At 37.6% G+C, this 27,379-nt stretch overlaps 3 protein-coding genes across 3 annotated transcripts; 2 read left to right on the top strand and 1 right to left on the bottom strand.

Moving 5' to 3' along the window:
* Positions 1–4,466: 4,466 nt before the first annotated feature.
* LOC308350085 (olfactory receptor 51V1-like) lies at positions 4,467–5,411 on the bottom strand (the record flags this gene model as incomplete). Its single annotated transcript, XM_080815087.1, has 1 exon — positions 4,467–5,411. The coding sequence occupies one exon, from the start codon at positions 5,409–5,411 to the stop codon at positions 4,467–4,469; it is 945 nt and encodes a 314-aa protein (XP_080671213.1).
* A 7,669-nt stretch (positions 5,412–13,080) lies between these two features.
* Positions 13,081–14,025, top strand: LOC308350866 (olfactory receptor 51V1-like; the record flags this gene model as incomplete). The annotated part of the gene is made up of 1 exon (XM_080816332.1): positions 13,081–14,025. One exon carries the CDS (start codon positions 13,081–13,083, stop codon positions 14,023–14,025), a length of 945 nt encoding a protein of 314 aa, XP_080672458.1.
* An 11,888-nt stretch (positions 14,026–25,913) lies between these two features.
* On the top strand, positions 25,914–26,864 carry LOC308350058 (olfactory receptor 52A5-like; the record flags this gene model as incomplete). Its single annotated transcript, XM_080815058.1, has 1 exon — positions 25,914–26,864. One exon carries the CDS (start codon positions 25,914–25,916, stop codon positions 26,862–26,864), a length of 951 nt encoding a protein of 316 aa, XP_080671184.1.
* Positions 26,865–27,379: the final 515 nt, after the last annotated feature.

The raw sequence follows: 27,379 nt of genomic DNA, 5'->3' as shown, positions 1-27,379 counted from the left end.
GTTCCGCACCCAAGCTTAAAATTTTTTTAAAGATTTTTTATTTATTTGAAAGAGAGACAGAGAGAGCCCCCATGAGGAGAGGGGCAGAGGGAGAGGCCCAAGCAAACTTCCCGCTGATCAAGGAGCCCAAAGTGGGGTTCCAACGCAGGACCCTGAGATCATGACCTGAGCCCAAGTCAGATCTTTAACTGACTAAGCCACCCAGGTGTCCCTAAGCTAAAAATGTTTTAAAGAGAAATTACAGGTTCATAAGATGGGACATATCAGGTAATCTCAAATAAATGGATGTACACACACATACATATTCATATAAGGAATCATATATATTGCATATTTGCACAAAAATTCTGGAAAAATATATAGAATTCTAGTAATGTGTAAATTTTTAGAAGAATCATTTACCTGCACATTTAAAGGGACATGTTGGGGTTGGGAATTGATATACAGGTAGTATAGTAAAGAAAGTTTAACTTACGCCAAAAATACATAAACATTACCTTATAATAAGTAGAAGCAGCCAAAATTGAGAGATAGTACCATGAATAAAGAGTTAGTTGAAACCTATCAGAATATATCTATATATCTATATTACAGAAAGGTGTTTAATTCCATATATATTCCATATGTGTGTGTGTGTGTGTGTGTACACACACACCCATCCACATGAAATACCAAGATATTCTGCTTTTTGAAAAATATTGAGTTTTCATTTCCTCCACTAAGTCTATTACCATTAAGTGCTTCTGTTAAAGGGTACCAGCTAGAATAAGGGTAGAAAGGAAGGGGTTTAGATGCAGAGGAAGTTCCTTTTAGACACAAAAGAGAACCCCTTTCAGCATGAGATGAGGAAGAGACAAATGGAAAGGAGAGGGAAGATACAGTCTTCAAGGTTCTATTTTCAGCTTCACACTCTCTGACCCTTGTTCAACATGTCAGGGAATAAAAACATAGAAACCCAATGAGCTTTGAACAGGAAGATAAAGGCGGGGGGGATGAATATCTTATTTCCCACTTAACTATCTGAAAGAGATTTCTTCACAAGTTGTCTCATGCCTTCATGGGAGAGTAGCATTAGAGTAAAAATGACCATGTGGCACGTTAAGTCAGAGACCTGGTTTCCTTCTATTTCCCAAGGGCAACAAATGAATATAGGAGTTTTTCACAGCATTGTGGGGAACACAAAGACCATGGCAAATGCTGCCTAGGGAAGTTGAAAATGGAGTTGCTTTGGTTCGGGAAAAATGGTTCTGTAGCCAAGGGCCATAGACACAAATGCCAGATTTGGGGAAGTAAGAGAAAATAGGTCAGGTTTCAGGGCTTGTAGAGTAAGATCCAACATTTTGGATGCCTCACTAAGTGGAATCCAGGACAAAATTATCAAATTTCAGCAAAGGCTGCAGAAACGATAGAGGCCTTTGCAGAGTGAGTAGGTAAGATGAGGTTCATTCAACAAATCTCACCCAAGTACTATAGATGCAGACCAGGTGCCCATCCAGTTCTCTCATCCCACTGCCTCAGTGTTGGCTGGACACTTTGGCTTCCCCTTGAACACAAGCAATAAGGGAGTTGTATGGGAGTGGGAGTGAGTGGCAGAGAGCTATGGAGGAAAGAATTAGTCTAGCAGAGAGCATCAACTTCCAATTGACAGAAAAGTTACTGAAATAAATTAAGTTATGCCACAGAAAATATATCTTTTTAACTCAAAAACTTTAATTGACCTGTAAGTGGGAAGTTGGAGATTTAGACAATCATTGGCATAGATAGAGTCTCTTGGAACAATGGAACACTAAAAATCAAAACAAAGGCAAAAGTCACACATTTGACTTTTTCAGTATATAGTACAAGCCTATAACATAGAATTTGGCATATCATAACACTGGCTGAGAGAATAATGGCCTATTAAATAGTTGGTTCCACTGGTAATGGCTTTGAAAACCTATATTTACATCAATACACAACTTAAAATTCTGAACTCACATCATGAATGGGACCACCAACAAAACAAGCTGAACAATGGGATACAATACAATGGAAAATGAAGCCATAACAGCAGAGGTAAAAGTGGTGTGAAGCTGTACTGCCCCACTGTTATTTGCCAGTAATTTAAAATGCCTTTATTCAATTTGCTCATCTGCAAAACTCAATGATTATGATTTACCCTATGGATTTGCTCTGAAGATTAATAACAAGAATCACTGTCATGGCAATGTTTCCATGACATAAACTTATTCCAGGCATAAAATAGGCATCTGGTAAATATAAACTAAGTATTATATTTATGGTGATGATGATGATGATTACTATCACTGAGGTGGTTGTTGTATTATTAAAAGTAAAGATATAAATATCAAAGGTAAACTTTTATCGGTTTGGGGAAAACACTTCTACAATCATATAGCATGTGTGCTTATAGCAGCTTTATTCAAAATCAAAACCATAAAACACTAAAATGTCCATCAATTGACAAATGAACACACAGTTTACTCTATGTGATACCATGGAATAAGATTCAACCATTAGGGTGCCTGGGTGGCTCAGGGGGTTAAAGTCTCTGTCTTCAGCTCAGGTCATGGTCTCGGGGTCCTGGGATTGAGCCCTGCATCTGGCTCTCCGCTCAGCAGGGAACCTGCTTCCCCCCCCCCACCCCCACCCCCGCCTACCTCTCTGCCTACTTGGGATCTCTCTCTGCCAAATAAATAAATAAAATCTTTAAAAAAAAAATTTCAACCATTAAAAATAAACCACATATAGGCAAAAACAAGAATGTATCTCAAGAGCATTACTGCAAGAGAAAGAATCCAGATATAGAGATTAAATTGTTTATAATTTGATATACATGACCTGGGCTTAAAGGGAAAACTAAATGAGAGAGCAGTTTAGTGACTTCCAGAACCTGGGGTTGTGGGAGAAGACTAACCCCAAAGAGGTAGAAGAGCACTTTTGATAGTGACAGACATATTCCATTCTTGATTATGGTGGTGACTACATGACTGTACATGTTTTTCAGAGCTCATCAAACTGCACATGCACATCTAAACAGAGCAAATTACTGTTTGTAAGTATACCTCAAAAACAGTTGCCATAATTATATTACAGAGATTGTTGTAGCAATAATATTTTGAGGAAACACACATACCAACAGGGTCTAAATATGTATACCGTGTTACCATCCATGATTTAATTAGTGATCTATTTTTAGTCCAGAGATGTTTTTATGATGATTGCATAACCATTTAATAAACTTCATATTAAAAAGTACAGAAGGAAAATAAGAAAGGAAGAAATGTCACATGGTTGGAAACTAAAGCAAGGAATATATCCAAATCCCATCACTTTCTACCTTGTCAAAATTTGACTTATTATTTAACCTTGATGTGTTTTAAACTATCCATGTATGTAACAAAAATAATACCTACATGCAGTCTTGATGGGGAGATAAATTAGAAACATACTGAGGAGTACCTGGATGGCTCAGTCGTTTAAGCTTCTGACTCTTGATTTCAGCTCAGTTCATGATCTCAGGGTCATGAGATTAAGCCCCGTATTGAGCCCTTCACTGTGTATGGAGCCTGCCTGAGATTCTTTCTCTCCTTCTGCCCCTCCCTGCTTTCTCTCTCTAAAATAATTAATTGATTATTTTTTCAAAAAATAAACATTGATATTACTTGGTCATAGTAACATTTTATGCTTTCTCTCTCTTCTTCTTTTTTGTTTTTTAAACTGGGGCAGGTAATTTAAATGAGATTAGGAAATATTTTCAAATGATTTTCAAATGGTAATTGCTATTTGTTTTATTTGGATAAACAAACTAATCACAAAAGTCTACTTCATTCTACCCTGGCAATTACTGCTTGTCAATATCATTAGTTCAATTACTGCTCATAGGAAGGGAATAGGGAAAGATTGCGTGGCTGGTGAGTAACTTGGTATCAAGATTAATTTTTCGTTGTTTGTCTCACTGCTTTTTAAACGGCCCGAAGAGTCCAATTTCTTCATGATATTTACTCCATTACATGACCATGTGGATAAAGTGGTTAGCAGGGAGAATGGCTGAATAAACAAGAATGCTACCTAAGGTGGTGGAAATGGACTAAGATCATTGCTGACACTTTAATAATTAATTAAAGGATTTTAATCAGTAACATTTATCTTTTCCTTAATGAGTAGATCCCAAAGTACCTTCACTCAGCTGAACATGGTAAGATATACATTTTAATAGCGAATGTGCCTTATACATTAATAGGATCCTCAGCCCATTATATATGTATTTTCTGATTTATAAAATTGATCACAATATAACCCATATCAGTTTCACTGACTTATGGTTGTGGGGGAAAATGGAGAGGGAGTAACAGGACAAACATACAAATAAAAGTCATTAAATATAGTTATGACTATTTACTGACTCTTACCCTTTTAAGCTGCACTTGTTGACTTTTAAATACATTCACATTTGATCTCAAGACTTACATTCTTTTCAGATAAAACAATCTCTGGACTCTCCTTCGTATTTGTTGGGTCTTGATACTATAAATAATGGGGTTCATCAAGGGTGGGAAAAGGATATAGATGTTGCCCATGAGGACATGAACCAACGGTGAGAGGTGTTTTCCAAAGCGGTGCACCATAGTCAGACCGATGATGGGGATATAGAAAACTGAAACGGCGCAGATGTGAGATACACAGGTCTGCAAGGACTTGATTCTCTCCTCCCGTGATGCAATAGCTAAGACTGCATATAAGATCATGATATAGGAGATAAGTATGAGCACTGCATCCAATAGTAGGTTGCTGATTACCAGGGCTAGACCATAAATGCTGTTGAAGCGGATGTCTGAACAGGCCATTCTAATTAAGTCTTGGTGCAGGCAGAAAGAGTGAGAAAGGATGTGGGGGCGGCAATAATTTAAGAACTTCAGGCGAATGATGACTGGCGGTATGAGTAAAGAACTCCTGCATAAGATTGCCACCGCGATTTTCATGATTTTGTCATTAGTTAGGATGGAAGAGTAGCGTAGTGGGTTGCAAATGGCAATGTATCGGTCAAAAGCCATAGCAAGGAGGACAGAGGACTCCACGAAGGACAGACCATGGATAAAGTAGGACTGGGCAATGCAGGAATCCAGGCTGATCTCACGAATGATCCCCCACAGGACCCCCAGCACTGTGTACATAGTGGACAGTCCCATGCACAGGTCAGTGAGGCCCAGCATGGCAAGGAGGTAAAACATGGGCTGGTGTAGGCTTGGCTCAGTCCGGATCACATGCAGCACCATGCAGTTTCCCAGGAAGACCATAGCATAAATGGAGGAAAAAGGGATGGAGATCCAGAGATAGTGAACTTCAAGGCCAGGAAAACCAGTGAGAATAAATCTGGAACTACTGACATTCAAGATAGAGATGGGACACATTAGTAGATGATTGAAAATATTTCTGGAGAGATGTTACAAAATAGATCAGTTTATGCTCCTCTAATTTCTAGTAACATTTGTCAGCTTTTGAGAAGAAAATAAATTAAAATATAATACAGTTTCCTTAAGTGTCATAAACTTAGAAAAACAGAGACCTGCTTCTGTATTCTTTAAGGTAAAAATCCATTGTGTAGACAGGATTTTTCCAGGACCAGTGGCTATGTATGCCAAGAAACTAGGGGGGTTTTATGCAGAAACAATGATGCTAATGGGATTTGGATTTGGGGCTGGACTTCTGGGAGTCTCTGTTCATTCTGCAAAGAAGGTAACAGCCATGGCTGTTATTATCCTCAGTAAAATGTGGAATGCATTGCTAATATTTCTCTTGGGTACCACAAATGTTTCTGTCACTATTCCCAAGGGGCTATAAGACCCCAGAGGAAACAAACTGATTAAAGTAAACTAACTTTGCAGAACATTACAATTTAGTTGAGAGAATCCTAAAAAACTAAGAGGGATCCGAACTTTTTTTTTTTTTTTAAACATATTCCACATTGTTTAGCCCCTCTCTAAATCATTTACCCTTTTTAGTTGTACTTCATTATATTTTTCTTTATTTTTATGTACCTCATTATTCTGCATGAGATTCCTCCTTTTTCTGACCCTCTGTGTTTTTATCCCTTTATCTTTCTATATAACATAAATGACATTTTAAACTGTAAAGTCCCAAACCAATACTTCATCTCAGGTGATAGCTGGAAAGAGAATGGCTAAATCACATGGTACGTATTTATTTAACTTTCTAAAATACTTGCCAGTGTGTCTTCCAAGGCAAGTTACCCTTTGACATTCAGGCCAGCAGTGTATGAGAATTACAGTTCCTCCACATCTAGGCCAATACCTTGTATGGTCAGATTTTTTGGTTTCTTTTGTTTTGCTATATTAATAGATGTATAGTGATATATCACTGTGGTTTTAATTTGTCTTTCCCTTAGGATTCTTTTGCATCTTTTCACATGCTTATTTGTTGTATATACAAGTCTTGGTGAAGTGCTTATTCAAATAATTTTTCTTTTTGTGATGAAGTTCTTTTCTTATTGAGTTTGTAGAGTTCTTTACACATTTAAATTACAAAACCCTTAGGAGACACTTGATTTGCAAATAGTTATTTTCAGGTTGCAAATTGTCCTTTATTTCTCTTAACAGTGACTTTTGCAAAGCAATTATTTTTCCTGTTGACCAACTCCAATTTATATATTTTTTTCTTTGAAGGTATATGTTATGTTATATCTACCAACTCAGTGTCAAATCCAGGGTCACAAGTCTTCCTTTGCTCCTAGAAGTGTTACATTTTACCTTTAGTTCTATAATCCATTTTGAATTGGTTTCTGTGAATGGTATCAAGTTTGTTTCTGTCTTCCAGCACTTTCATTTTGAAAAAGGCTACACTTTCTCAATTGGCTTGTCTTTGAACTTTGGCCAAAAATCATTTGAATGCATTTATGTGGTGTATCTGACCTCTCTATTCTGGTATTAATCTATGTCTTCCTTCTTCCACCACACCACTCTTCCTTGATTATTGTGGCTTTATAAGAAAAGTCTTAAAATCCAGCAAGGTTCTCTAAATTTGTTCTGGCTACCACCATTCCTTTGCCCATACATATAAATATTGGGATACATTTGTAAATATGTGCATAAAACTTGTGGAGAAGTGGATTGAGATTGTGTTGAAGTAGAAAATAAAACTGGGGAAAATTAGCATGTCTTCCAAGCCATGGATATGGAATATATTTAAATCGGTCTATTCTTTGATCTTTCCGTTACTATTATGTAGTTTTCATTCTAGCATTTTGAATATTTTTATTTAGATTTAATACCAAATATTTTATTTTGGGGGTGCAATTATAATGGAATTTTTTTTTTTTTAATTTCAGAATCAAACTGTTATGCTTCTGGTTTCTGTTCTGACATGTAAAGGCCTCAGAAGTTACCATTCCCATTTTTATAGCAATAATAGTAAAAACTAAACAAACTGAAAATCATTCTTCTCTCAAACCCATCAGAGAACTGAAGTTACAGGGCAAACCACAATCTAGAAGTGCAAAGAGAAAGGTGAATAAAGAGAATGACAAAAGAAGCTGAGGGAACTATAAATGCTTATATAAAATAAAATACTTAATCAGCACTGTTGATGAAGTTCAGGGTGCTCAGTATGGGTTACCATGAAAGGGAGAGGGTTCTGCAGACTCTAATAACATGGCAGTATACTTTTATGAACTTCACTTCGAAGAACCCACAAAGTTCTTCCAGGGAAAAGCCAAGAAAAAAAATCATCTTGTGTCTGTAGCAGAGGGAGGGAGCAATTAGCCACTTTGAAACACATCCAGTGTGGTGTCCCTGAGAAAGGCCTACTTTCCAGTAGAAGAGACTTTACCAGTCTCTAGAAGAGACTTTACCAGTGTCTGTCTCAGGCAGAAGGGAAAAAGGGAATTACCCAGCGTCGGCTCTCTGTAGCCTTCCTATCTCACCCAAAAAGGAGGGAAAAGCAAATTAACACAAGTGAATATCACAGCCTAAAGACTCAGGCCCACCAAAAGACAGACTTGCCATAAGGTAAAAGAATGTTTTCCCTCTCTCGCTTCTTTCCACAATATCAGCAGAGCTCAGTATATTATCAGTGGGTTACAGCTGAAAAGCTGCAAGGTACACACTCTATTTAAGGCATTCTTAGGAAAACCGAAGACAACAGTAGAGACAAAAAAAAAAAAATAGAAGAATTTGAAAGCATCAGCACGTATGACTCCAGTAAATGTTTACTGTTCCAACCTGTAGCTAGTGTAATATAAAACCACACACTGCATGGTTATGCATCCTACTACCTATCGTTGATGTATTTTGTCCATCCTTCAACAAAGGCTTATTGCTAACTTCCTGCTAAAAGGAAACCAAGATACAATCTGAAGATACAAAGCAGACATCAGAACCAGACTCAGATAGGAGTCACATTCATAGACAAGGAATTGAAAATTACTATGATTAATACGGTTAGGGCATGAATAGAAAACGTACACAATGTACAAGAACAGATGGATAATGTAAGCAAGGAGATGGAAATTCTATGAAATAATCAAAATGAAATGCTAGAAATAAAAAACACCTGAACAGAAATAAAGAATGACTTCAATGATAACCTCAGCAGACTGGCAATGCTGAGTAATGAATCAGTGAATCATATACGTCAATAGAACTTTCAAAAATCAATGTAATATTAATTTCAGGTATACAACAGGTTGATTCAATAATTATATGTGTCACCCTGTTCCTGGTGTGTTTAGTGCCATGTTTTAAGAATTTTTGTATTTTGGGTGGTTATTTCACTATTTGAAATGGCCTCCAAGCATAGTGCTGAAGTTTTTCCAGCATTCTTAAGTGCAACAAGGCTGTTGATGTACCTTATAGAGAAAATATGTGGGTGCTTGAGATAAGCTTCCTTCAGGCATGATTTATAATGATGGCATATGGGAGTTTATGTGAGTCCAATGTCAACCAACCAATGATATGGTACTCCTAAGGAAAGAAAAAGAGAATTCTCTGATCTGTAGGGGAGAATTCCCCAGAAAGGGCTAAAACAATGTCTGTAGTGCATGGTAAAGTGACGGAAAAGATGGAAAACCAGCTACATTTGTGGATTCATGAGATGACAGATTGCAAAAGCTGCATAGTGGGCATCCTTCTGAGATTTAGAAATTTAGGGTCACCATACCCATTAGTTGGGAAAATGTGAAACTCACTGAGCTAGTACTGGCCAGTTTGCATGTTTCAAAAGGCAATATGGCATGGAAAATGTGAAACTTCAGGCAGGGCAGAGTCAACAGATCGGGAAGCAGGAGAAACTTTCATTATCTGCTAAATGTTAGAGGAAAAGGGTTTTGTGCATAAGCAGGTTTTCGATGCTGATGAGACTGGCTTGTTTCATAGTGACACTGGCAAGTGAACCTATACAACATGATGGGGTTTCTGCTAATTGCTATTAAATGCAAAATTCTGTTATACTCATTAATGTTGTGACTAAGGTTTGTAGAAATCTTACCTTTTATTTTTCCTAGCAGCAATAGTTCAGTATTCAATGATTCCGTGTTTGTGGCAACTTTATTACCATGAATAAAGATAATTGACTTGTAAATGTACATTGAGATTTTCAATATATGTATTCAGAGAAATACATATGAATGTGATATCTTAGCTCAGTTCCGCTATAGAAATGACCCACCTAACATCCACTTCTTAAGCTTCTCAATAGTAATCTGTATGAAAAGGCCCCTAGCTTTTTGGGAAAATAGATGCTGATAGGGCCAGGCTAGGGAAAGTATGCTGAACATACCATTATGCCAAAAATTAAAGAAGTGGCAAAAAAAATGTCAAAGAGATGCAAAAGCCAAATTATGGTCCTCTTAATGACCAAATCTGGAGCAAATTGAACACTAAAAAAATGATAGGGACTGATAATTACCTATCGAATAAAATAAAAACAGTAAAATAGTTCCATAGTGTCAAATACTCTCTTGCAAAATACTTTTTAAAGTCAAAGGAAAATATACAACTTTACTGTAATGATTCCTGGAAGACCCAACCTTAACAAATACTCATGTTGATCACCATGAGCATTTGGACAGATTCAAACTACATATGGCCTGAATATACACATGAGAAGAATAGAACCTCATTGTCATACATTCCTGCACAATCTGAATCTAACCATGAGGCCGAATCAAACAAACTCAGATGAGAAGCGTTCTATAAAATAGTTGACTTGTGGGGCACCTGGGTGGCTCAGTGGGTTAAAGCCTCTGCCTTTGGCTCAGGTGGTGATCCTAGGGTCCTGGGATCAAGCCCTGCATCAGGCTCTCTGCTCAGCAGGGAGCCTGCTTCTCCCTCTCCCTCTGCCTGCCTCTTTGCCTACTTGTGATCTCTATCTGTCAAATAAATAAATAAATAAATAAATAAAAAACATAGTTGACTTGTAATTTTCAAAACCTTGTAAGTTATACAAATCAAGGAAATTTGAAGACATTTCACAGGGAAGAAATTTTAAAAAGTAGGAATACTAATACATACATGATTCTGAACTGCATTTTTGTTTACTATAAATTACATTGATGGTATAATTGGAGAAAGTTTTTTTTTTTTTTTTTTTTTTAAGATCTTATTCATTTATTTGACAGACAGAGGTCACAAGTAGGCAGAGAGGCAGGCAGAGAGAGAGAGGTGGGAGGAAGCAGGCTCCCTGCCGAGCAGAGAGCCCAATGCGGGGCTCTATCCCAGGACCCTGAGATCATGACCTGAGCTGAAGGCAGAGGCTTAACCCACTGAGCCACCCAGGTGCCCCAAGTATTCTTTTTTAATAAATGGGGATATAGTACATTACGAAGCATTTCTTTTTTTCTTTTTTTAAGATTTTATTTATTTGACAGGCAGAGATCACAAGTAGGCAGAGAGGTGGGAAGAGGGAGGGGGAAGCAGGCTCCCCGCTGAGCAGAGAGCCCAATGTGGGGATCCATCCCAGGACCCAGAGATCATGACCTGAGCTGAACACAGAGGCTTAACCCACTGAGCCACTCAGGCACCCCATAATTGGAGAAAGTTTATCTGAGGTCTGAAAATTTGATGATAGTAATGTGTCCAAGTTAATTTCATGATGATGATGATTTTATAGTTATGTAAGAGAATGTCCTTAATTGTAGAAAACACACACTAAAGAATTCAGGAAGGATAGGGCATTGGGTAGAAAACATCATTAAATCATTCATGAAAATGTTCTTTGTACTTAAAACTTTCCCATAAAAGTATTGAAAATATCTCAAAGGAAAAAATGAAATGTGACCAAAATAGTTATCTATGATTTTATTTTCTTAAAGATATATTTGTTTATTTTAGAGAGACATGGGCAGCATGAGTTGGGGCAGGGGCAGAGAGAAAGAATCTTCAAGCGGATTCCCTGCCAAGCATAGAGCCCAACACAGGGCTCGATCCCACAGCCTATGAGATAATGACCTAAGCCAAAATCAAGTCAGGCATTTAACTGACTGAGCCACCCAGGTGCCCCATTTCTTTCTTTTTTTTTTTTTCCTTTTCTTTTCTTTTCTTTTCCTTTCTTTCTTTCTTTCTTTCTTTCTTTCTTTCTTTCTTTCTTTCTTCCTTTTTTTTAATTTGAGAGAGAGCAAGGAGGGGAAGGGGCACTGAGAGAGGGAGAGAATCTCAAGCAGACTTCTTGCTTAGCATGGAGTCCCCGCACAGGGCTTGATCTCTTGACCTTGAGATCATGACCTGAGCAGAAACAGGAGTCATTTTCTTTTCTTTTTTAATATTTTATTTATTTGACAGAGAGAAGTCACAACTAGGCAGAGAGGCAGAGAGAGGAGGAAGCAGGATCCCTGCCAAGCAGAGAGCCCGATGCAGGGCTCTATCCCAGGACCCTGGGATCATGACCTGAGCCAAAGGCAGAGGCCCTAACCCACTGAGCCACCCAGGCGAACCAAGGAGTCATTTTCTTAACTAACTGAGCCCCCGAGGTACCCCAGTTATCTATAGTTTTTTGTACAGCACTGGTGATTTATTATACAGATAATAAAGAGAAGAAAATGTTTTAACTATTTAACTCATGAGTGCATAATTAACATTGTACTATTGACACTCAAGTGAATGGCAATATGTTTTGTGTCATTTTTACAGTATTTTTTCCAAATTTTTATATATGTATGGTTCTTCATATTATGCCTGCCAAAAAGGAGACAAATTTTTCAGGGGCTCAGAAAAGGGAGAAATGTTTACTGAGGAATTCAGTGAACAATAAAAGTGAAATTTTGGGGGAAAAAATGAACAAGCCTCACGTAAACCTTATGTAAATATTTTGGTTGATTTCAGACTGAAATAAAGACTAAAACTTCTTCTGGTACTATCTTCTCCTTTGGGTATTTACTTCTTGCGTTCTTCTGAGTAGGTATTGAATTTTCAGTCAACACAGTGATTCTCTCTCCCTCTAGGATTAAAAAGATCTGTGGACCCTAGAAAATGTGGCCTCTTACCCATTCCTCTCAGTCCCAGGGACTCAAACTACTACCCTGCAGTGAGTGACTGGATGGGATCTCTCACTTGCGTCAGCCTCCAGATGGGAATGGTGGCCTCCCAGGAGCCTGGGTCCACCTGATCCACACAATCCTGTTCATTCCTTTCTCATAAATCGGAGCATTCTGACTCCCAGCGCCACAAGCACTGGCAAGAAGACAGTGTGCAGGGGGCTTCCTCAGGAGCAGCAGAGCAGGAAGAGCCCTGTGCCCTCAAGAACTTTAGCCACTGTCACCTGCTGTGTGTCCTACAGGTGACTCAGAAGGATTAAAAGAGAATGAAGTTAATGATCTAATTTGCCCAAAATGGTCATGGCATTGACTTGCTTCTACGACCTGAGACCTACTATCAAGGAGCTTTCTTGGGAAATCATCCTGCGCCGTGGCTTCTCCTGTAGAGTGGAGCTTCCGTGGGACTCTACAATGTGCCTTACCTGTGCTACAGTGTGAGTAGCCTGTCATACTCCATTGCTCTCAACACAGCAGATCGTTGGACAAAACTGGTCAGTAAATATCGATCTTCTCTGGAAAATTACCTTCACATAATCATGTCTGCTTCTTCTGCTTCCGTTATCAACACCTCAGTATTCATTCTCACAGGGTTCCCTGGCCTAGACCAGTACTATCCCTGGTTTTCAATTCCTTTCTCCACCATCTATGCTATGGTTTTCTTGGGAAACTGCCTGGTGCTGCATGTGATCCGGACAGAGCCGAGCTTGCATGAGCCCATGTTCTACTTCCTGGCCATGCTGGCCCTCACTGACCTGTGCATGGGGCTGTCCACAGTGCACACGGTGCTGGGGGTCCTGTGGGGGCTCAGCCAGGAGATTGGTCTGGATGCCTGCATTTCACAGACTTATTTTGTCCATGGACTTTCCTGCACAGAGTCTGGAGTCCTTCTGGCCATGGCCTTTGACCGCTTCATTGCAATCTGCAATCCTCTACACTACACATCCATCCTGACCAACAACAGAGTCATTCATGTCATGGTGGCGATTTTGATGAGAAGTGCATTGTTCATTCTTCCTGTCATCATTCGCCTGAAGTTCTTCCATTACTGCCACCCCCACATCCTCTCCCACTCTTTCTGCCTGCACCAGGACCTACTCCGACTCGCCTGCTCTGACATCCGCTTCAACAACTTCTATGCCCTGGCTCTGGTCATTTGTACCTTGTTGTTGGATGCTGTGCTCATTCTCATCTCCTATGTTTTCATCTTGCATACAGTGCTGGCAATTGCATCCCGGGAGGAGAGGCTCAAGTCCTTGCAGACCTGCGTGTCCCACATCTGTGCTGTCCTGGTCTTTTACATCCCCATCATTGGCCTCACCATGGTGCACCGTTTTGGGAAGCATCTCTCACCTTCTGTTCATGTGCTTATGGGCAATATCTATATTCTCTTTCCACCCCTGATGAATCCAATCATCTACAGTGTAAAGACCCAACAGATCCGATGCCGGATGAAGAAGTGGTTTTCCCTAAAAATGAAGTAGGAGCCTTGGATGCAATCAGTTAGAATGTTTGAAGTCAGAAGAGTAAAGCTACTTCCCATATGTGCAACAACTTGCAATCTGAATAATAATTATGTTTTTAAATATTTTATTTATTTATTTGGCAGACAGAGATCACAAGTAAGGAGAGAGGCAGGCAGAGAGAGAGGAGGAAGCAGGCTCACCGATGAGCAGAAAGCCCGATGCAGGGCTCGATCCCAGGACCCTGGGATCATGACCTGAGCTGAAGGCAGAGGCTTAAGCCACTGAGCCACCCAGGCGCCCCCTGAATAATAATTATTATAACATTTTATTGTTTAATGAGGACTTGAGTGTTAAAGAACTTAAGAAGCTTTTTAATACAAGAGGCAATATAGAACTAATTTTTAAAATAAACAGTCCAGAAAATATTTCTGAATGTCTACCGTAGAATAATCATGGCCATCATGGAAGGAACAAGTGTCTCTGCATTTTGTTGACATGTTCTTGAAACATGGTTACTATATGAAAATCATGACTCTCCGTTCATCAATATTTTCATTCCATTTAGACCCTCTTCCTCCTCAATTTTGGACACATGCTTATTGCTTAGATTCTTCCATTAATTGGTCCTTATATAAAAATACATAATATAGTGAAATTGGACTTTCTTTCATTCCTACAGGTGAGGTGAAGGACATCTGAAACTATAATGTTGAGCTTTCCCCCACCTCTATTATTTTTTTCCCCATTAGTGACTAATGCAAGTCTATCAAAGGAATTTTGAAATAAAAAGATATGGAATCCAGCTATCCCAAAGACTTTATTCTTACTTTTTCCCATGCTATAAATATTACCTTTTCCACATAAAAATTTCATTCTTCACTTTTTTGCTGAATATCATTGGGATTTTTTTTTCCATTGGGATTTCTTAATGGTATTTTAAATTCTCCATAGGATACAGAAAAGATTTTAGTTTGAAAGTTCTGCAAAAGCAGGATTGAGAACTGATGATGCCTCACTTAGAGCAATGGTTGTGAAAAGAGAAAATCAGATAAGGGATAGAATAATATTTAGGACATATGGACACACCTTAATAACTGCATGTGCCTTGCTGAACAGAGTAGTTTCATAGTTGATGCTCATGTTTCTGGTTTGTGAAATCAAATTGATGATGTGTCTTTCAATGAGATAGTGACAAAGAAAGAGCATTATTTATGCAAGTGGAGATAGTGGAAACTACATTGAACATATTGAGTTTGAAGAATCTGTGGAGCATTAATAAAATCCATCACAAATATTAAGTAAGTACCCTCAGTGTTTCAGACACAGTGCTAGGCATTGCTCAGGTACAGGAAAACTGTGCAGAGCAAAAAGAGCATTTGCCTTCAGTATAAGAGGTGGCACAGACCCAAATTTTTAATCATACATCCAAATTAAAAATTCTGATAAATATCATTATTGAGAAATCAGGAGAGCAGTGACAAGCCTAACTGGGGACATAATAAGAGTACAGAGGAATTGGTGACTGCCCTGAGAAAGTAATGTGTAGTTGAGGCTTGAAAACAACCAGAGGAATATAAAAAAGAAGGAGTTTTCAGGTAATCAGAAGAAGAAACAAAAACATTGAGAATACATCAGACTGTATGAAAAGCAAGCAGGGGCGCCTGGGTGGCTCAGTGGGTTAAGCCGCTGCCTTCGGCTCAGGTCATGATCTCAGGGTTCTGGGATCGAGTCCCACATCGGGCTCTCTGCTCAGCAGGGAGCCTGCTTCCCTCTCTCTCTCTCTGCCTGCCTCTCTGTCTACTGTGATCTCTCTCTCTGTCAAATAAATAAATAAAATATTAAAAAAAAAAAAAAAAAAAAAGCAAGCAAATCCCTGACTATGAGATTCAGACATAAAAGTTGAAAAGCAGACAGAAGCAATGTTAGGAAAGATAAGTTTTAATCCTTAGGGTGATATGTAAGTACTTATGAATTGCAATCAGAATGGTGAAATAATCAATCATGTATGTTAAGAAAGTCAGTCTTGTGCCAAATAGATGAGAAGGACAAGAGGTGACAGCAGAAGACCGGAGAGGAGTGTCTTAATAAAAGGAAGAGATTATGCTGAGTGAAATAAGTCAAGCAGAGAGAGTCAAGTATCATATGGTTTCACTTATTTGTGGAGCATAACAAATAACACGGAGGACATGTGGAGATGGAGTGGAGAAGGGAGTTGAGGGAAATTGGAAGGGGAGGTGAACCATGAGAGACTATGGACTCTGAAAAACAACCTGAGGGTTTTGAAGGGGCGGGGGGTGGGAGGTTTGGGGAACCAGGTGGTGGGTATTAGGGAGGGCATGGATTGCATGGAGCACTGGGTGTGGTACAAAAACAATGAATACTGTTACGCTGAAAAGAAATAAAAAATTAAAAAAAAAAAAAGGATGCAGTAGCTATTGAATAAGGGTTCACTCAGGGAGTTGCAAGAAGCGGGCACATACCAGATGTATTTGATAGGTGGGGTCAAAAGTTCTGGTAATTGATTGACTGTCAGGGATAAGAGACACAGAGGTGCCAGCCATGTTTAGATTTTTGAGATGAGAAACTCCAGAGATCCTATAGCCACTTCCCGAGATAAGCAAGGTGCAGACGCATGGGACTTGATTTGATGTGGGCTTTTTAATTTATTGTTCTTCCCAAGGTACACTGTAGAAGAGATGTCTAGCAGAGGTTTGTTAGAGGTATCAGGTAGCTGATGAGAAGAGTAAAGCTGGATAATGAATTTGAAAGTCATGAGCATGAACATGGTATTTGAAATCATGAAGGTGGATAACTTGATCAAGTATGAGTATGCTATAATACTTGAACATTAAAATACAATATAGTTGAACCACCAAAGATAGTTTGAAAAGGATATGATAATAACCAGGGGAACATTATATCAATGAATCCAAACGGAAAGGTGTTTTAAAGGTAGGTATGAGCATGCCAAAATCATGTGAGAATGACCAAAATTTATTGAAATATAATTAACATCACCATGGAATTCAGCATTTTTAGTATATTTTTCAATTTTTCAATTTTCTCCACAATCTAACTTTAGAATATAAGTCACTCAAAACAGAAAACTTGTACCTGTTTAGAATCATTTTCTATTTTTAGCCCCAGTCTTTGACCACCACTTAATCTCCTTACTGTCTCTATAGATTTTCCAGTCTGAATATGTCTTACAAAGGGAAACATACAAGGCACTTTTTTTTTGTTTTTTGTTTTTTGTTTGTTTGTTTGTTTTTGTTTGACTTCTTTACTTGTGCATAATGCTTTTTTTTTTAAAGATTTTATTTATTTATTTGACAGAGATCACAAGTAGGCAGAGAGGGAGGCAGAGAGAGAGGGGGGGAAGCAGGCTCGCTGCTGAGCAGAGAGCCCAATGCAGGACTCGATCCCAGGACCCTGGGGTCATGACCTGAGTCAAAGGCAGAGGCCTTAACCCACTGAGCCACCCAGGTGCCTTGTGCATAATGCTTTTGATGTCCATCCATGTTGTAACACATTTCAGTGTTCCAAATCTTTGCTGAAAAGTACAGGATCATATATATATGAAAACCTCTATTTTAAATGATTAAAGAGTTAATACTTATTCATCAAGAAAAGTACCAAGTAGAAAATGGCACTACTCTTGATGAATAAGTATTAACTCTTTAGTCATTTAAAATAGAATAGAGGTTTTCATAAATAGAGGGCTACCCTATGACCCAGCAATTGCACTACTGGGTATTTACCCTAAAGATACAAATGTAGTAATCTGAAGGGGCACCTGCACCTGAATGTTTATAGCAGCAATGTCCACAATAGCCAAACTATGGAAAGAACCTAGATGTCCACCAACAGATGCATGGATAAAGGAGATGTGAGATTATATATATATATATATATATATATATATATATATATATATGCAGTGAAATACTATGAAGCCATCAAAAGAAATGAAATCTTGTCATTTGCAGCAATGTGGATAGAACTAGAGGGTATTATGCTAAGTGAAATAAGTCAATCAGAGAAAGACAATTATCATATGATCTCTTTGATATGAGGAATTTGAGAGGCAGGGTGGGAGGTCGTGGAGGGTAGGGAAGGAAAAATGAAACAAGATGGGACTGGGGAGGGAGACAAACTGTAAGACTTTTAATCTGAGGAAATGAACGGAGTTGCTGAGGGGTGGGGTGGAGAGAGAAGATGGCTGGGTGATGGACATTGGGGAGGGTATATGTTATGGTGAGTGCTATGAAATGTGTAAGACTGATGATTTACAGACCTGTACACCTGAAGCAAATAATATATTATATGTTAATAAAAATTTTTAAAAAAAGAAAGTAGAGAATAAAAAAAGAAAATGATAAGATATTTAAAGTGTACATTGTGGTAATCTGATGGATTTATTTTTTACTGATTATTTTACCTTTTAGACTATAAATATTTGAAGGATAGGGTCTATTCTGTTGGTTTCACTTTCATTTTTTTTTAACCACTGTATCCTCAATAGCATTAGCCAGGATTCAAAGTACATTCTCAATAAAATGTTTCTTTAAAAATGAGTTAGTAAATGAATTCTAAATGAATATATTGGCACTGCTACATATTTTTTCCATACTTTTTGTATTTTTGTGTTTTTAGGAAGATGGTGAATTTCATCTTTGTGAAGAATACATGTCCAGTGATGTTTATGGGGCTTAAAAGCATTAATTTAGCATTAGTGTGTCTAAAATTGTCTGCATTCTGACACATTTGGAATTATCTTTAAATTTATATAAACAGTGGGATACTTGAACTGTATATATTCTTTTAATTATGTGGGAAATTCACTAGCTAACTGCCCCCACCAGTTGTAGTATACTGTCTTCTAGATAGAAGCAATAGTAAGTGTTACTCTCACCATGCCTCTGCCAAGCAAATCTAAATACCACCATATTGCAATAGAGAGTTTAAGTCAATAGATTCATAATTCCATGGGTCCATAAGGACTTCTAATCCCATCACAAAATGATCTGGAATGTATTGTCTAAGTTACTTGTTTCACATAGGATTTTTAATGTAGTCCAGAAATGCTCTATATGTCTGTATTCGTTTTTCTCCAGTTAGAGATGAACCATCTTGAGGACAAAGACAATTTCTGAATCATCACTATGCTCCTTGTGTTTTAGAATCCAATTATCAAATCTCATTCAAAAAAAAAAATCTCACTTTTCTGATAGAACCCTATTGCTACTCCACCTGTATTAGAATTGCTGCAAACATAAATTCCTAAGATTTAGACTATCTTCTATCAGTGTAACAATCCCTATAGGATTAATCTTGCCTCATCCTGGAAGCTGTATCTACTTCTTCAATGATTGTAAGATATCTTTGTATTAGTTTTCTAATGCTGCTATAACAAATTACCCCAAATCTAATTGTTTAAGAAACACAAATTTATCTTACAATGCTGGAAGTTAAAAGTCGAAAACGGGTCAGCAGGGTTCTGTTCTTTTAGAGGATATAAAGGAAAACCTAATTTCTAGAGGTGGTCTTCATTCTTTAGCTGTAGCCTTAATATGACATTTACTTCTGTTGTCCCTTATCTGTTCTAAGTCTGACCCTGAGACCTCCCTCTTACAAGGACCCTATGATTACATAATTCTACCTAGATAATGCAGAAAAATCTCCCTGTCTCAGGTTCCTTAACTTAATCACATCTGCACCCTTTTTCCATGTGAGCTAGCTAATATATTCATAAGTCATGGAATAAAACATAAACACTTTCAGTCTACCACAAGCTCCATTTTTTAATTTCTGTATTTAACTTCTTTTATTTTGGAATCTATAGGGATACTTTTGTTTGTTTCCTTTTAGTTGAAGGGGGATGTTATAAGGACATTATATTTGTTGTGACAAAATATACATAACAAAAAATTTACAATTGTCATTATTTTCCAGTGCACAGTTCAGTGGTATTAAATATTTCCATTGATGTATAACCATCACCACCATGCATCTCCAGAGCTTTTTCATTACTTTAGACTAAAACTCTGTACCAGTTAAACAATAAAGGCTCATTTTGCCCCACCTCAGCCCCTGGCAACCACCATTCTATATTCTGTCTGTGAGTTTGCGTATTCCACGTACCTCATTTAAGTGGAGTCATACAGTAATTTCCCTTTTTTATCTCATTTATTTCACTTAGTATAATGTCTTTAAGGTTCATTCATACTGTAACCAGTGTCAGAATTACTTTCCTTTTAAGGCTAAAAATATTCAATTGTATGTATGAATACATCAAATTTGGTTTATCCATACACATTTGTACTGTTTGCATTTTTTAGTTATTGTGAACAATGCTGCTACGAACATTGGAGGACTAACACTGTTCGAGCCCTTGCTTTCCATTCATCTGGGTATACAATCAGAACTGGGATTGCTAGATCATATGGTAATTCTATATTGACTTTTTTCAGGAACTGTATACTATTTCCCACAGCATTTTCTGTACCAACTAACAATACACAAAGGTTCCAATTTTTCTGCATGCTTCCCAACACTTGTTATTTTCTTGGTTTTTATTTGTTTGCTTGTTTGTTTGTTGTTGTTGCTTGTTTTTTGTTGTTTTTGTTTTTGTTTTTTTACAATAATCATCCTAATGATTTTAAACTGACATCACATCGTGGTTTTTTATTTTCATTCACTAATGATTAGTGATACTGGGCATCTTTACATGTGGTAACTATTCAATTATATATATTTTTTGGAGAAGTGTTTATTCAAGTCCTTTGCTCATTTTTTTAAAATTTGCTTTTTTGTTGTTTTTAAGTTGTAGAATTTATGGCTCAGTCAGCTAAAGCAGTCAGCTCTTGGTTTGGGCTCAGGTCATGGGCTCAGTGTTCTGGAATGAACCTACCTTGAGCCCAGATATTGTGCTCCAAGCTCAGTGGGGAGTGTGCTTGAGGAATCCCTCTCCCTCTCCCTCACCACTTCCCCTGCTTGTACGTGTTCTCTCTCTCTCTCTCTCTCTTTCTCTTTTTCTCTTTATCTCAAATAAATGAAGAAAAAAGGGGGGAAAAGGATCCCTAGATTTACCCACTCACCCCTAAATGCTGTGTCATATAAACTTGATGACAAAAAGTTTTCTTTATGTCATTTTATTTTTCAGAGATGTAGAATTCTGCCCAAATATAATGGTAAACTCCAAACATAGGCCAAGGTCCTACTTACCCCTATGGCCAGTCTGTTACCTTTGTGGCACTCTTTGAGACAGAGATTAATTATAAGATAATTGGTTCTCTACTACTTAATAGCTTCAAGTGTTTCTGATCACATCAATTAACTATAACTTGGATGATGCTAGAAAATGTAAATTGAATAATAATTGATAAATTGTTCAGTATGTGAGCTTATGGTAGTTTACTGTGATTGAAGTGGGTAAGTAAGCAAAGTTTAGGAAAATTTGGTTTTGTGTAAAGGTAAGGAGAAGAAATATTTCACCCATTAAGGAAGAGGGAAATCAGTTCAGTTTAGTAAAATGTCCTGTCCAAAGACATAGCAGCATGACTTTGGAAAAAAATACTAGTACAAACAATGGTTTTCTGTTTTCCTTTTTCAATTTTATGCTCATCAAGAGTTATATGTTTTGTTTCTTCTTTATTGACTGATAAACTCAGACAGCGTATCAAAAAATGAAGCTGAAAGGTGAACACTGCCCAGATAACAAAGAGTTTTAAATTCATGGCATCTAACAAACACATGTACATTAGCCATCACTCACTATGTGTTTGTTACATACCATGTTGTATGTCATGAGTTTTCATAAATACACAAATTTGTTTTCACAACTCTAAGTATTATTGTTTTCATAGATGATAGGAATACTGTAATAAAATTTAAGTCATTTGGCCATTGTCACACAACTGGAGGAAGACCCTGGTGTAAATCACTGTTTTGATAAGAAAAAATTAATGATTTTTATTTTGCTCCTTTACGTCCTTCAGAAATACCATCGGTCATTTTACAGGAGGAATCCGAGTCTTAGAATTCTATCCTCACATTCATTATTTTATGGTAAGGGTGCCTTTCCTCTCCCACACAGAATCTAAGGCAAGTCTATGTAACACATCTATTCTCAGTCTCTGTGAGTCACAACGGGAATTAGGAGCAAACAATAACCAATGTATTTACAGTTCACATGAATAAAAAAGTCTAGAACATGTTTCCTTTATACATTCTTTCCTTCAACAATGAAGATGAAGATCCTTGCCTGTAGACTTGTATCACACATCCTGACTGGACAGGTCTTGTTTGGGTTCTCTGTGTGCAAAGCATTCATCATCACATTTCTTATTTATGCTTTCTCCATATAAAAACAGTAATAATGACAGTAATAAAAGGAGAATTGAATAAAGTTGTGGTCTGTGGAGAAGACGATTTTTCACTTCCCATTCCTCGGGAGAATTGCATCATAGCCCTTGCTGCAAGATGGTACTATTTTTGTTCTATATTGGCCTATGAGAATGATATCTTCATCCATGATAAAGCATGAGAAGTGCGAACACGTAGGAAGGTTGTGAGTATGTGTTCTCATAGGTTCCTGAGAGATCTAGAGAGAAGTATGGAGAAGATGCAAAGGCAGTTCAGGGAACTGAAACTGTAAATGTATGGAAGGGATTGTTAGTTCTAAGCAAGTGTCAGTTCTGAGCAGCCATTCTGAAAAGGGCATTGATACATCATTTAAGATTTGCGCTAGGACTCGAGGGGTATAAAAATATAGTACTGACTTCTTCTTGGTCTACTGATATTTCCCCTTTCTTTCCTTGGCTCAGCAAGAGTGAAATTCTTCAGATCTTCAACTGAGAAAAGTATGGATTCTTGCTCGGGTCAACACAGGAAGGTAAAGCTATAATAAAAACATGAACTTTATACATCAAGATACAAAGATTCTTAGTGTTTTTCTAGATTCATTCTCATTTTTCCTAACTGTAGTCTTTTATTATCCCTTGTAGATAGACACCTGGCAAGACAGTAAGTGGATTTGCATCTGCATTGAAATTTGTATATTTTTGATATTTAATTAATTCCTGGAAAATTAAACTTGAATTGATTCATTAATTTTCAATGTGTCCTAGTCATTAAACAGTCTATCCCTTTCACTGAGGACAAAAGGAGGAATGCGGACTTTGACCTAAGGAAATCAAGAGTTGTAGAGGAAGTGATGTTTGAGCTGAGGGATGACTAACAAACAGATATTTGTTAGATGGTGAAGTCATGGGGACAGGAGAAAATCGGAAAGAAACAGGGTATAAGCACAGGAAAGTAAGACTCACGGTAAAGCATTTAAAGTATTTTATTCCAAAGGAGTTGAAACTCTATTTCCAGAATCCATGATCTGAACCACTAAACAAAAAGTGTTCTGTGTGGACAAAGTACAGAATCCGGGTAGTTTCCTGAGACCTTAATGCTGGGAAGTATAATACACTACAGTACGTAAGTTTGTTTGTTTGTTTTTTTTTTATATTAAAAAGAAAAAGACAAAATCTTTGAGCTATACAGTGAGATGTGAATTAGGAAATAGAAAGATACAAGTTAGAGAAAGCAGTGAGGTTAAAATTCCAGCAACAAGTGAGCAAGAGACTTAAAAAAATCAGAAATAAGAGAGAAGATGGTGAAAGTGTTCAGAGGCTGGATGAGTCAGCCATTGAATAGGTGACAGACTTTGAAACAATGGGACCACATTCTGATCTTTTTTCTCCCAGGGAAATTTGATATTTTGCTATCATTTATAAAAATAGATGTCAAAGTTTTCCCTTATAGAAATCCTAGATCCACTGTTATATGGGGGTTTTGTTGATGGTAACATTAAATGGAAAAAGACTAAATGAATATAAAGCCAAATTACCTTTTAATTACCTTCATCTGAATTAAACAGGCTTTCTTACCATTCTACAGTGAGGCCACCCATGGTGGGTACTTTCAATCAAAAGTAGAATCCAGTCTTGGGACTGATCATTACCACACAGACCTTGTTATTTCTGTATCCTGTTATAAAATGATGTGCCTTTTTATATTTTTACCCCTTTTAGTTCTGAAAATTTAGAGGAAAGATAATTTGGAAATCAGAAATCTGTTTCATCAAGCTCAATTCACCCCATTGCCACAAAAGAAAGATTCTGCAAGGATGTGCGGGATGGGGCATCAATGCAGACCCTGACACGGACAAGATGCTAAGAGGTATCCAGGGGTATGGCAACTCTACTCTGCATTAATTCCATGGAAATTTTATTCTGCATTGAACCAGTTTCAATATGTAAGAGAAAAATAACCTTCCAGGGATTATAATAATGTTTTTTAAATGGGAATTATGAACAAATGCATGTATTAGAACATGTGCTAGCATTTCCATAGCAGAACGAATGGACTTGAGGAAAAGAAACTGAGTTATGTGATATTATCCAAGGGTACTGTGTAGAGGAAAAAGTAGTCGAAGAAGAAATACAATTGGAGATAAATGCATTAGGGATATGGCAAATCACCACACTTTCATTAAAGGTGTAATTACAAATAATACCAATGTATCCTATTATTTTAATACATTTGTGTATCACCTTGTTCAAGAAAGTCTCATTTTTTATAATTTCTCCAATATTACATTTTAGTAAGAATTGGGAACCATTCTACCCCATTGTCTTGGAGCAAAGAATAGTTAGACCATATGTTTTGAATAGCACTTATATTAAGAGTAAATATATGAAAACTGGTCATTTTTATTAAAGGTTTATATATTCCTAAATTGAATCCCACTGAAGAAATAGAATTACCTGTTCAATATTGCAGTGCACTTGAAATATTTCTATTCCCCATTTTCATAATTTATGGTGTATTGTATTAGAATAATAATGATTAAGATTAATTTTCCTGTAAATATTTTCAAATAAAGATATTATTAATTGAACAGATTTTAATAATAAAAATTTTTCTGAGAAATAAATGGAAAGAAACTTTTACTTTTTGAACATTATTTTATCAAGAAAGATTTCTCCCATGTCAAAACTTGTGGTTTAAAGCTTTCATAAGAAATTTCCTTTCCTGTGTCATATTTATTTTCTCCCTCTAAAATACCTAATTTTATTCACGTTTCTGGAGGAAATTTCCCTGACATCCCCTTCTGGAATATAGATGGAGTCTAAATACTGTGTCACACCACTTCTGTATGCTTGTTACCTATATTTTTAACATTTGTAATATGGCATTATCTGTATTGTCTCCTTGACATTAAGAGTCCTAACTTATAAGTTAGTATTTAACCCAATGATTACTATAGCACCTGGAACAGTGTGTATTCCTTTCATGGCTGTCTGCTTGACCACTTCCCTAAATGCTTCTTGGGTAGGACAAAATAGGGAATATATAGGTAGCATATCCTATTAACAATAAGAACCAAAATTATATTCAGTGGGACAGTTTTAAACTGACAACATAAAACCCTAATAGAAATACGTTAATATTAATAGAAATGTGTTTTCTCTCAATAGTGAGAACACAGATGTCTGTTAGCATACAAGTATGTACATGTGCCTATGTGTGTGTGAAAGAGAGAAACAGACAGCCAGACAGAAGCAGAGAGACAGAGTCAGAGACAGAAATGGAGAGAACAAACAGGGGAGAGGGTGCTGAAAAGACAGAAAAGACAACTGGAATGTGAAATAAATCATCCAGGGAGACTATATGCATTCCTAGACCCACTCAGTTGCCCTATCCAAAAAGGAGTAGGTTGGACAAAATGCCAGTGAAACCATATTCAGCCTCTGATTGTATGAATCTAGGTGAGAAGAGAAAACAGAAGACAGTCAACACATACTGCCATTTTCAGCCAGAAGTTCTGAACCAAGGGTCTCTAAGGCAACATGATCAGTCTCAATGGCACAGTCTTCATGCCCACGGTGCTGACACTGATCGGGATCCCTGGATTGGAGTCTGTGCAGTTCTGGATTGGAATTCCTTTCTGTGCCATGTACATCACCGCTCTATTTGGAAATTTCCTGCTCCTGGTCATCATCAGATCTGAACGCAGCCTGCATGAGCCCATGTATCTCTTCCTGGCAATGCTTGGAGCAACAGACATTGCTCTCAGTACCTGCATCCTGCCCAAAATGCTAGGAATATTCTGGTTTCATCTGCCAAAAATATACTTTGATGCTTGTCTCTTTCAGATGTGGCTCATCCACACCTTCCAGTGCATCGAATCAGGAATTCTGCTGGCCATGGCCCTGGACCGCTATGTGGCCATCTGTGATCCCCTGAGACATGCAACCATCTTTACCCACCAACTTCTCTCTCATATTGGGGTTGGAGTGACGCTCAGAGCAGCCCTCCTTGTAGCTCCGTGTCTCATCCTCATCAAATGTCGGCTGAAACACTACCGGACCACTGTGGTCTCCCATTCATACTGTGAGCACATGGCCATTGTGAAGTTGGCGGCAGAAGACATCCGAATCAACAAGATCTATGGTCTCTTTGTGGCTTTCACTATACTTGGATTTGACATAGTCTTCATCACACTCTCTTACATCCAAATATTTCTAACTGTCTTCAGTCTTCCTCAGAGGGAAGCTAGGCTCAAAGCCTTCAATACCTGCATTGCCCATATTTGTGTCTTCCTCGAGTTTTATCTACTGGCTTTCTTCTCCTTCTTTACACACAGGTTTGGATTCCATATTCCACCCTACATTCATATTCTTCTGTCCAACCTTTATCTGCTTGTCCCTCCTTTGCTCAATCCTATTGTGTACGGAGTGAAGACCAAACAGATTCGAGATCGAGTGTCCAAGATTTTTTACTCTAAAGATCTATCTTGATTTCTCATTTAACTCTTTTATGAGACTGATGCGCTACCTACTGCGCTAACGAGGCACCTTCATTTAACTCTTTTAAATAATAAAATTTCACTTTGAGAAATACTAGTTTGGGGTCAGATTTTGTGCTTTCTCAAGTTTATTTGTGCTGCTGTAATACACAGTTCTAGATTTTACATTCAAGACAAGTTCTAATTCCTATTTAAACAATATCAACATTTATGCATACAGAATTGCTTAGAACACACATTTAGTCAGTAGGTGACATAAAAGGAAGAAATTATGAAGATTTGTTTGAAGTTCCACTAGCTTTTAGTAAAGGGCATTTCTTTTCTTTCTGTTAGTATTTTTTATTTATTTTAGAGAGAAAGAGTGGGTGCATACAAGCATCAGCGGGGGAGGGACAGAATCTCCAGCAGACTGCCTGCTGAACACAGAGATTGCGAAGGATTTAATACCCAAACCCTGAGACCATCACCTGAGCAGAAACCAAGAGTCAGATGCTCAACCAACTGCAC

Source organism: Martes martes, assembly GCF_963455335.1.
Source record: "Martes martes genome assembly, chromosome: 10".
In the NCBI taxonomy this organism is placed as follows: domain Eukaryota; kingdom Metazoa; phylum Chordata; class Mammalia; order Carnivora; family Mustelidae; genus Martes; species Martes martes.
The sequence above is the reverse complement of the archived record's forward strand: the minus strand, read 5'-3'. Positions and strand labels throughout refer to the sequence as shown.